At 37.4% G+C, this 12,701-nt stretch overlaps 1 protein-coding gene across 5 annotated transcripts in view; it reads left to right on the top strand.

Moving 5' to 3' along the window:
- Positions 1–6,201, top strand: part of LOC113053949 (NACHT, LRR and PYD domains-containing protein 12-like) — a 138,406-nt gene extending 132,205 nt beyond the window's left edge. For all 5 annotated transcript variants that reach the window (XM_026219110.1, XM_026219108.1, XM_026219107.1 and 2 more), the window contains 2 exons: positions 5,232–5,278; positions 5,363–6,201. In XM_026219110.1, coding sequence (XP_026074895.1) covers positions 5,232–5,278; positions 5,363–6,000 — 685 coding nt within the window. In that variant the 3' untranslated portion in view covers positions 6,001–6,201. The remainder of the gene's footprint in view (positions 1–5,231; positions 5,279–5,362) is intronic.
- The last annotated feature ends 6,500 nt before the right edge of the window (positions 6,202–12,701 follow it).

Raw genomic sequence — 12,701 nt, 5'->3', positions numbered from 1 at the left:
ACATTTTTTGATGTAAAAATCTTGATAACATTACAAGGGGACCTCAGAGAATAGCACAAAATAATAAAAAGGCAGTTCACCATCATAAGTTACTCATTAATAAATGGTTCACAGGTGTTCACTTTACATTAAGGCACACATGTTACTAATACTGGAATATAAAATGTCATTATTTATATCTCATGAAGTTATGGTTGCAGTTTTATGTGCCATATAGGTTTTTAATCGTTACTGTGGATAGGCATCATGAACTTTTGCAGAGAATAATTAGTAAGATAAAGAACAGCTTCTGGTAAGAAAAGTGAAATGAGTCATAAGATTTAAATGAGCAAAACATGAATACATCACCTTTAAGTCTCTCTATAATAGTCTATTTTGCTGCATCATGAAAGTAATAAGGAATCTGTTTTAATAAATATAGTTGTCACTGATTGTTCTCTCAGAATAAGCCCCTTCAGTCTGATACAGGCTGATCACCCTGTCTGGCTATTCTGAGAGAACAACTGCCTGGATGTACATTGATGTAGTCGAGACTCATGTCACCAAGGACGATGTGATTTTGGATCACACCTCACTCAAGGTGCTGTTATGAGTATATCATATGACCAATTCCCACCTAACTTAGGTTAGTGCACCAGTCAAAAACTGTTCACTTGGCAATATGGGCGTTTCCCACAAGCTGTTCTACAATTTAAATTTCACACACTGGAGGGAGCTGGTCAAGTCAGGTCAAGTCACCTTTATTTATATAGCACTTTAAACAAAATACATTGCGTCAAAGCAACTGAACAACATTCATTAGGAACACAGAGTGTCAATAATGCAAAATGATAGTTAAAGGCAGTTCATCATTGAACTGATTTATCTGAAAGATTGATGGTTTAGCTAGCTAGTAGAGCCTTGTATCATCAACACGAAGAAGACACAATTGTAATAAGATTAATGAAATTATTAGCAATAGATCTGCAAGAGTAACTACACCAACTAGTAATGATATCAATAAATGAATTTGCACTGCTAAAAGATAATAGACAACAACAACAAAAAAGAAGAAAAAAAGCGACTGAATAAATTGCAGAAACAAATAAATGGAATGAACACACAATGGCTGAATGCAATGCTGTTGAGCTGAATGTGGCAATGAAAGAGATTTCTATAGCCCCTTTCACACTGCGATTCCGGCAAATACAAGGGTCAGAGGTGTTCAGGCAATTGTTCCCGGGTCCCTAGATGTTGCACTTTCACACTGCCAGTGATTACCCGGCATATTTGCGTGCTTTCACACACAACCCATAAAGGTCCCGTAGTGACACGTGATATCAGGGCGTGACATGTAATGTACGAGTCAAACTGAAGCAAGCGAACGAACTCGGCGTCAGCGCGGAAAGTGAGGAACTAACTGATCTCTGCTTCATTATAGTTTGCACATATTTTTTTGTCGCGAATGTTGATCTTCCTTCAAAACAGCCGGTAAAAGAGTTGCGCAATAACGTGCGTCATCACTTAGATACGGAATTAGATCTGGCTTTTGTTCACACAGCGCTCATCCCGGGTCGAACCCCCCGATGTTACTAGGTCCCCGACTCGGGTTCAATTCGGTAATCAATCCCGGGACGTGGTTGCTTTCACACAGAAGGCAACCCGGCAATGTTCCGGAAATATTGCGGGTCCGACGTAGAGTGTGAAAGGGGCTTAAGAAGTCCTCTCTTAGGTGGTCGTGGGGGTAGAAGGTCCTGCAGGTATAAAGCTAAGGTCTTTAGGAAAGAGGTTTGGTAAGTTCAAAATTACGTTCCACAAGCAGACGTTAGTGTCTCTCTAGAAAAGGGTTTGGCAACCTTTTCGGCATGATGTGCCATTTTAAATTTTTCTGGTTAGCCACTGTCCCCCCACTCCCACACCCCCCGTTTTAATGTATTCTGTATTGAAACGGTACATACACATTTTTAAATGATACAATTTGATGCAAATAGTTTCTGAATATTTTTTTTAATAAATAGTTTTTTCAACTTAAAAAAAAATGTGGATAACAGATACACATTGTACTATATGTGTGTGTGTGACAAGGCCAATGCATTAAAACTAGGGCTGGTAATTTAAAGCGTTAATTAGATAAAGTTTAAAAGTTTAGATAAAAAAAAAAATAGTTAAAATTATTAATGCATTTGACACACTTGCCCCGCCCCAGACAAATGTGGATCATCTGCCATTTGAATGAATTGAATTAACTCGATGACTTAATCATTAAGGCATTTACCACCACCTACTGGCAGTTTTAGTTTATTATTTAGAGTATCATTTCAGTGGAGAAATTGTTTTATATTTTCATAGTAATATTAATAAAAAATAAGAAAATTAATTATTTAATTAAAGTTTACCCAACCAAAAAAGACAATTCTTTTATCATTTACTTAAATGTTCCAAAAGAGTAGGCTATATATATGAAATACATTTTATCAAACAAACTATTTCTTTGTGAACCTACTTTTTGTAATGCCTGTTTGATGATTTAAATTATCTTTTGGGGTTCATTTCTCCAAATTTGATATGCGATTAATTCAATTAATCGATACTGAATTGCTACATTATATTTATCAAAAACAAGGGGGCAAAATTGCTCCATTGTTTGTACAGAGAGACAGACGCAGACAATTTACACATCTCTCTCCCTCTCAAAAATTTTCATCACTGGATATAGCTGTCGGTCAGTTAACATTTCTACCATAAAATGTATTATTAAAAGTCGACTAATATTAAATGTTTTGCAGCTTCATCTGGCCTCGCTCTCTGTAACGTTAAACTGACGCTTCGCACTTTGCATTTGTGAACAGTAAACCCGCCTGCCTTGATTTGATTGGCCATTTCAGTCATTTTGACATTGATGAGTGCTTTTAGACCACTGAGGCTTTGATCTGAAGTGCCTAGTATGTCAGAACAGGGACTATCTGTTGGAAGAAATCATTTATCCCTTTCTGATGAGGAGGAGATTGGAATCTGGCGCTTCTCCATTCCAGGAATGTGATTGGCCACTAGTGTCCGAGGTGGCCATGGTGTTGCCCACCCTAGTGTGGAACTCATTTGCATACAGTGGAGTACACAGTTTAACAGTGTCTTTAACATTTCATCCATGCAATATTTCTTTATCAAACCTCTTTCAAATTATTACCAACATCAAGGGGAGCAAAAAGAGTCTAAACATGATAGGCAACTGTTGAACTATCACCTATTCACATCATAATATGTTAAAAGGCCTCTACTGTGAACTGTTGTGTTAACAGTCAATGGCTATCAATATGAAGTGAATCCCTTACAGTTTGCTTCTGTTTAAGGACTCCAAACTTGGGTATGAATGGATTTGGATAGATCTTTGTGGCCTTTCTTTGTTTCTGCCACTGCTGTTTCTTTCAGAGATCCAGAGGATTTTTTATGGCAGGCATTTTCAAAAACTTAGGATTGATTTTGATGGTAAGGGTCAACCCATAGTCCAGTAAATCCCCTTTCAAACTGCCATTCCGGCAAATACAGGGGAAAAGTTGTTCCTGCAATTGTTCCCGGGTCGCTAGATTTGGCACTTTCTCACTGCCAGTGATGACCCGGTATATGTACGTGCTTTCACACACAACCCGTAAAGATCCCGTAACGACACGTGACATCAGCGCGTGACGTGTAATGTACGAGTCGACAACGCTAGGCACGTTATACTTTCACTGAAGCAAGCAAACGATCTCGGCGTCAGCGCAGAAAGTGAGGAACTAACTGATCTCTGCTTCATTACAGTTTGCACATGTTTTCGTCGCGAACGTTGATCTTCCTTCAAAACAGGCGGTAAAAGAGTCGCGGAATTAGATCTGGCTTTTGTTCACACAGCGCTCATCCCGGGTCGAACCCCCCAATGTTACTAGGTCCCCGACTCGGGTTCAATTCGGTAATCAATCCCGGGACGTGGTTGCTTTCACACAGAAGGCAACCCGGCAATGTTCCGGAAATATTGCGGGTCCGACGTAGAGTGTGAAAGGGGCTTAAGAAGTCCTCTCTTAGGTGGTCGTGGGGGCAGAAGGTCTCCCTTCCTGTCCTGTTAGAGGTGTATGGCAGTTGTCTTGGCATCTTATCTAATGGTTCGGAACATTTGGTTATGTTCCTTCACCAGGATCCAATCACAGTGGGGCACATCTTCTTCAACACCGGCAGATAGAGAGCCCTGCCATAAACTGGTCCTTGGAATGCAAGTTTGTTTGTTGTTCACTGCACTGCTTATTAAATGGCTACTTGCCACATAAGTAAATAATTAAAAGCGAAATATTGATTTGAGTTAAAATATTTGAACTTTTCACCACAGAAATAAAGGCAATAAAAGAATTAAGACAAAAATGTTTTAAAACTTTACCAGTTTGCTGGCTATGATCCATCACTGCATATAAAATAACTGTGGTAAAATGACAGCAGCTGTGTTTGAATGAAACTACAGTGAGTCTGCGATACCAGGATGACATAATTAAATAATTGTACCCTTTTTGAATCTAGTTTTAATATTTTACAAACGCAAAGCTTCCACCAAGAAAAAAAATATAATAAAAATAGTTCAAGCAAGAGTACAGTGCCAACTGCTTTTACCCAGATGAGCCTGTGTTATGAGCTTTTACCGGTTGTTATTGAGGGACTGACCAATCAGAATCAAGTATTCCACAGAGCTGTGTAATAAGCATTTATAAAAAGTGAGTTAAAATTGCCTCACTATTTGGCAGGTTTTTCATTAAAATCATCCATTTTATTCCTGGATTTATAGCTTATGATCAATTATGCATTTTTTAATTAGTTATTGGTCATTTATAAACACTTAGTAAACGCTTATAAAGGAAACCTTAATGTAAAGTGTTACCATAAACTTTAATATTCAATAATAATAAAATGTCACAGATCACTATTTTCCAGAGACACAAAATCAGATCTCAAAATTCAAAACTGTTTGGACTAAATCTCACAAATAGATAATCAGATGAAAAGATGAAAAATAGTATAGTCATTGATCAAAAGTGCTGAGAACATTTTGCTACTGCAGAATCTCTGAGCTTTAGAGCACATCCATTTATATCCTGGAAAAAAAGACAAACATCAAATAACAATTTACAGTTTTGATTTAACATGTTTTATCTTGATTATATTGTTTTTTTTTAAATCATAACTGGAATAATAGTGTGATGTTTTGTTTGTTAAGTGACTGAATTTGTTTGTTTTAGTTTGAATCATAGAGGAGAATCCAGGATTACTGCAGGACTGAAAAAATGTACGTCTACAAACAGACACACGCACACACACACAACCGTAGTGATTGTTGTTGTGTTATTAATGTCTCTTTTCTTGTGTTCAGATGCCTGTTTTCTCACACTGGATCCAAACACTGCAAACACTGCACTCATTCTGTCTGAGGAGAACAGAAAAGTGGCCCGTGTGAGTGAGAAACAGCCATATCCTGATCATCCAGACAGATTTGATTATTGGGAACAGGTGTTGTGTAGAGAGAGTGTGTGTGAACGGTGTTACTGGGAGCTGGAGTGGAGTGGGAATAAGGGTGTGTATATATCAGTGTCATATAAGAGCATCAGCAGGAAGGGAGGTTATGAGTGTTTGTTTGGAAATAATGATCAGTCCTGGAGTTTGATCTGCTCTCCTGACAGTTACTCATTCAAACACAATGACACACAGACTCATCTCCCCGTAGAGCCAATCAGCAGCAGAACAGATGTATGTGATGATCACTATATAACAGGAGAGTGTGATGATGATCAATATATAACAGGAGAGTGTGATGATGATCACTATATAACAGGAGAGTGTGATGATGATCACTATATAATAGGAGTGTTTGTGGATCACAGTGCAGGAACTCTGTCCTTCTACAGCGTCTCTGACACAATGAGCCTCATCCACACAGTCCAGACTACATTCACTCAGCCGCTCTATCCTGGGTTTAAGGTTGGTTTTGGATCATCAGTGAAACTGTGTTGATGAATCAGAATAGACTGACGAGAGATTCGACCCATAATACTTGCAAAATCATTCAAATTCATTACATGAATTTGATGAAGAACGGGCCAGGGGCGTCGCTTATTACATCCGAGATCAAATGACACATCCAAGATGATTTCATCGTGTTAATCCTGATCCGGCTAATTGGGTTCTTCGAACACACCTGTTGTGTATGATTAGTATCGCTGGATTGAGTTATCTGAGATAATTGCGCATTCATGTGTTGGCTTAAAAGGGGATATGTATTGATACTCAAAACCATAATCAGCAGTGCAGCGATTGGCTGGTGGCAAGACTGGACTTTTATAAGGAAACAGCCAAGCAAACAAAAACTACATAAATGTTATAATAGATACATGAAACAAATAATAGATAAATGTTTTTATTTTATTATATTTTTTTCATGATTCCCAATTATTTAGATTCACAATTTATAATAGTTGTGCAGTCTTTACATTTTTATTTCAATGTAGAAATTATCTATTCATTTCATTTTATATTTGGACAGATTTGTTACGTGACAGCATTAATGAAAGTTTCTTAAGGGTCAATATCATGTTATCTGCATCTCCTGCACTCCATTAAGCCACTCTTATAATAGCAGTCATCACTCAAAATAATGCACGACTCTATTATCTGTATAGCATGTGTGTAAGACTCTAATACAATTATGAAGTAATAATTTTGACAAATAAATATTTCTGTGAGTAAAACTGGCTGTGTCTATAGTAGGCTGTTATCGACTACACAACATTTTTATTATTATTTTTTTTTTAAGAATTTATGATTATTATTTTAAATTATTGTCCCTGGATCAGTACGATAGTCTTGTAATAAAGTAGCGGTAGTAGCAGACATATTTTGAGTATCAGTTCTGGTTGAAAAGAAGCGATCTAATCCTGTTTCCATGAAATAAGCTGCTCCCGAGCAGGTTTAAGCTGACGGACCTGTTGCTATGACAGCAGCTCCGGGATGAGCTTCGAAGAACCAAAAGATCCAAGATCACGCCAAATCGTCCACATTCAAATCCAGCTAACTGAGTTAGCGACGTACGAAGAATGGGCCCCTGGAGTTGGCAACCTTTTGGCCATGAAGTGCTATTTAAATCTTTCTGGTTAACCACTGTTCCAAAAAATCACCCCCTCCCAACCACCTCACTTCACCTCCACCATTTTTAAAACTCATGCTGTATTTATGTACTACATAAAGATTTTTAAGAAAAAAAATGTGTAAATATTTTTTGGGAAAATAACTTTTCATAATCCTAAAAGTTTATTTTAATGTTTAAATTATAATTTGTATAACAGAATAAACAGTGTGACCCTACTGAATGCCACGTGTCTAATATTAAATGAATTTCACATTGCAAATTTTCTTCTTACCTCACTCTCTTTCAATGTTAAACTAATATAGACATTAAGATCAGTCATTTATTCAAAACATGCCATTAAATATGTTATAATCCATGTGATTTTTCTCTATTGTTTGTAATAAAACACAATGACAAATCAACTTGAAATCATATTTTAGAGACTTGAATGTGTGGATGCTATATGAATTATGACTATAATTGATTCCTCACAAGGCCGAAATGAGCTTCATGAGAGTTCCTGACATTATGAAACATGACATTAATCACAAGCCTCTGATTTGGGATGCTATTGTGGTAGAGAGTGAAGAGGTTTCATCTAAATCATCAACATGCATTTCCCTCCTGAAGCTGCTTACAAAAAATTTGCATTATTTGCATTAGACATAACCATAGCTATAGGCACACCTGATATAGATCAGAGGCCTCATTTAAAGACAAAGGTATGTTTTTGAAGACTGTAAGTAGTTTTGGGGTGTTTTCAATACTTTATTTACATTAAAATAAAAGTTTTGGAACAGTGTACTAGAAATGCCTATGCAGTTACACTGTTATTTACAGTTCTTATTGTTTTATTGTTCTGCAATGATTTATAGGGTTTATATGATGTCATTTTAAAGGTAAATATTGTGTTTATTTGGTGTAACAATGTTTTTTGAACATAAAAGCATGTCAGCATATTCTTTTTCAAATATTGTACATTATTGTAGGTCCTCTATGCCCTTCTTCTCTCCACATCATTTTCTACAAAGCCACTCCTACCAACAAGCACTGTCTGCTTTGATTGGCCAGCTGACCCAGTGCATTGTTATTGGCCTAACACCACAAGCAATGAATAAAGCTGACTCCACTCGGATGTAAGTGATGTAAAGGTTACACTTTATTTCAATAGTCCACTTTAGACATTCTACTGACTATAAGTAACTTTGTAGCTACATGTCAACTACATATCAACTAAATCTCAGAAATTTGGAACTACATGTCTACTAACTCTCAGAGTAGACTGTTAGGGTAGGTTTAGGGTTAGTGTTAGGGGTAGGTTTAGGCTTAGTATAAGTTGACAGTTAGTTGACAAAGAAAGTGTTAGAAGATATTAAGCAGACAGTCTGCTAAGACTCTACTAACTGCTAGTTGACATGTAGTTGCAAAGTTACTTACTGCTAGTAGAATGTCTAAAGTGGACTATCAAAATAAAGTGTTACCAATGTAAATTAGCCTCTGCACAGCCAGACTTGTAGGCTGCAAAGTTTGTAGCCTTGAAAGTTGAAAGCTAACCTCTCCTTGGCTTACAAAACTGTCTTCCATAAAATGTGTTGCACGAACTCGAACATCTGGGTTGTGCTGTTCTGTTGTATATAAATCTTAACCAATGATTCCTCATTGCATCTACTTCTGGAAGGCCAAATAAAGTGCTTTTTGCTTTGGCACAGAAACACACAGCAACTCCCTGACAATACTGCTTAAACACCAACTGCGGTAACTGAAAACATGCCTTCTTTCTTTGGATGAACATTTAGGCGTCATTGCACAATTATTTCCACATCGTGCCGTAGACGTGGGGGCATGTTTGAATGAATCATTTTAGCCTGGTCTGGATTAGCCTTCTCTTTTAGGTAGAATAAATCATTTTGTGGGAAACTTGGAGCTTTCTAAATCTGCAGGTCTTGTACATGCACAAATATCTATGTAACTCACGAAAGAAAAGGAAAAATAGAAATCCCATCATATGATCCTTTTAAAATAAATTAAATTGTTTCTACACTAAAACAAACATGTTCCTACTTCCAAATAATCAAGGTCATACGATTTAACTTGAATTTTTCATATTCATTTAATTTCATTTTGAGAATTTTAATAGGGCTACTATATGTGTGTATTCTTTAAATCAGTTAAATCAGCGTGGGTTAAAAGCAGATCTTAAGTGCATTTATTTCTTGTCTCATAAGTGTTTAGCGCAGTTGTTGTTGTTGTTAGGAAACACTTTTTTGTTTACTGTGTTGAGATGTACTGCGTTTGGTCTCGTACTCAATCGCAAACCTTGTCAGTGTTGTGCGCTTGCTTAGACCATTGTTGCTGGCCTTGCTGTAGCTGATCGTAGCTCTGTGTAGCTGTTTTTTTGTTTCTCTAGAATCTTTATCTTACTATGACTCTCAGGTTTTTTTACTTTATTCACACCATATTTCTGATATTATCGATCAATCTTATCAGATTAATTTTGGTCATTCACTTTTATTTTATATCCGTGAGTGCAATGCACCTGCATTGCGTTAGCACTCGTTAGCTTGTCATAAGCATTTTCATTCGAACCTATCACTGTTTTCTTTTCTCCTCTCCTCTCTCTCGCTCCAGTTTTTCACAAGTTCATCAAACAACTGTGGTAAGAATATTAAATCAAGCACGATGAGTAATGGCTTCTCCTGCTATTGTTATGTGCACCTCTTGCCACATGTACAGTTTATCTATCTCTGTCGCTGATGAGGGACTCACATGTGATAAATGCAGGGAAATAGTTAGGCTGACAGAGAAGATTTCAGAATTAGAGACACGCATCCAAACTTTAATTGAGGAGAGTAAGAATGTTAGGGCTCTAGATACGGCTTTGGATGCATCTAGACACCAGCCACCATAAACATAAATACATTAAGATTGTTATTCACACCGGCTCTAATGATGTTCGACTTCGCCAGTCGGAGATCACTAAAAATAACTTTAAAGAGGTGTGTGAACTTGCAAGCACGATGTCAGACACTGTAATATGCTCTGGTCCCCTCCCTGCTTACCGTGGTGACGAGATGCATAGCAGATTGTCATACCATCAATGGCTGGATGTCTAAGTGGTGCCCACAGAATAACATAGGTTTCATAGACAATTGGCCGAGCTTTTGGGGCAGACCTGACCTGTTGAAAAGAGATGGTCTTCATCCCTCAAGTATAACTTGTTTGAAATAAAGGTGCTTCATATAACATTATCTAGAGAAACAAATGTTAATGATAAATCCCCTGTTATGTTTGTACTGGCTACTGTATACAGACTTTATTAAAGAGTTTGATGATTTTACATCCGAGTTAGTTCTGGCTGCAGATAAAGTTTTAATAGTTGGTGATTTTAATACCCATGTTGATAATGAAAAAGATGCATTGGGATCAGCATTTATAGACATTCTTTTGGGGTTAGACAACACGTGTCAGGACCTACTCGTTGTCGAAATCATACTCTAGATTTAATACTGTCACATGGAATTGATGTTGATAGTGTTTAAATTAAATTCAGCCAAGTAATGATATCTCAGATCATTATTTTGTTTTGTGCAAACTTCATATAGCCAAAATTATAAATTCTACTTCTTGTTACATGTATGGAAGAACCATCACTTCTACCACAAAAGACTGCTTTTTAAGTTATCTTCCTGATGTATCCGAATTCCTTAGCATATCCAAAACCTCAGAACAACTTGATGATGTAACAGAAACTATGGACTCTCTCTTTTCTAGCACTTTAAATACAGTTGCTCCTTTACGCTTAAGGAAGGTTAAGAAAACCAGTTTGACACCATGGTATAATGAGCATACTCGCACCCTAAAGAGAGCAGCCCGAAAAATGGAGCACAGCTGGAGGAAAACAAAACTAGAGGTATTTCATATTCCTTGGCGGGAAAGTAACCTACAGTACAGAAAAGCATTAAAACTGCTAGATCCGATTACTTTTCTTCTCTTTTAGAAGAAAACAAACATAACCCCAGGTATTTATTCAATACAGTGGCTAAATTAATGAAAAATAAAGCCTCAACAAGTGTTGACATTTCCCAATTGTAACCATTCAGCCGTCAGCTACAGTATCACATCAGACAGTGCACTATAGACCCCCTGAGGAACAGTTCCACTCATTCTCTACCATAGGAGAGGAAGAATTGTATGTACTTGTTAGATCATCTAAACCAACAACATGTATGTTAGACCCTATACCATCTAAGCTCCTAAAAGAGGTGCTTCCAGAAGTCATAGGTCCTCTTCTGACTATTATTAATTCCTCATTGTCATTAGGATTTCCCAAAGACCTTCAAACTGGCTGTTATTAAGCCTCTCATCAAAAAAAAAAAAAACCACGACGTGACCCCAAATAACTATTTAATTATAGACCAATCTCCCTTTTCTGTCCAAGATACTAGAAAAGGTGGTATCCTCACAATTATAGTTTGTAGCAGTGAATGAAGAGTTATCATATCGATCACAAGTGCAGTATGGAGTACCTCAAGGCTCAGTACTAGGGCCACTACTCTTCACGATTTATATGTTACCCTTGGGAGATATCATCAGGAAACATGGTGTTAGCTTTCACTGTTATGCTGATGATACGCAGCTCTATATTTCTTCGCAGCCTCGTGAAACACACCAATTTGAAAAACTAGTGAAATGCATAGTCGATATAAAAAACTGGATCACGAGTAATTTCTTGTTGCTAAATTCTGAAAAAAACAGAGGTGTTAATTATAGGACCTAAAAAACTTTGCATGTAATAACCTAGAACACTGTCTAAGACTTGATGGCTGCTCTGTCAATTCTTCGTCATCAGTTAGGATCTGGCTCCCTATCAAACATCGTATAGATTTTAAAATATTGCTTATTACTTATAAAGCCCTGAATGGTTTAGCACCTCAGTATTTGAATGAGCTCCTTTTACATTATACTCCTCTACGTCCGCTATGTTCTCAAAACTCAGGCAATTTGATAATACCTAGAATATCAAAATAAACTGCGGGCGGCAGATCCTTTTCCTATTTGGCTCCTAAACTCTGGAATAACCTACCTAACATTGTTCGGGAGGCAGACACACTCTTGCAGTTTAAATCTAGATTAAAGACCCATCTCTTTAACCTGGCTCACACATAACATACTAATATGCTTTTAATATCCAAATCCGTTAAAGGATTTTTAGGCTGCATTAATTAGGAAAACCGGAACCGGGAATGCTTCCCATAACCCCCAATGTACTTGCTACATCATTAGAAGAACGGCATCTACGCTAATATTAGTCTGTTTCTCTCTTGTTCGAGGTCACCGTAGCCACCAGATCCAGTCTGTGTCCAGATCAGAGGGTCACTGCAGTCACCCGGATCCAGTACGTATCCAGACCAGATGGTGGATCAGCACCTAGAAAGGAGCTCTACTGCCCTGAAAGACAGCAGAGACCAGGACAACTAGAGCCCAGATACAGATCCCCTGTAAAGACCTTGTCTCAGAGGAGCACCAGGACAAGACCACAGGAAACAGATGATTCTTCTGCACAATCTGACTTTGCTGCAGTCTGGAATTG

The sequence above is a fragment of the Carassius auratus genome, chromosome 35 (assembly GCF_003368295.1).
Source record: "Carassius auratus strain Wakin chromosome 35, ASM336829v1, whole genome shotgun sequence".
In the NCBI taxonomy this organism is placed as follows: domain Eukaryota; kingdom Metazoa; phylum Chordata; class Actinopteri; order Cypriniformes; family Cyprinidae; genus Carassius; species Carassius auratus.
Note: the sequence above shows the minus strand (reverse complement) of the source record. Positions and strands in the feature narration are given on the sequence as shown.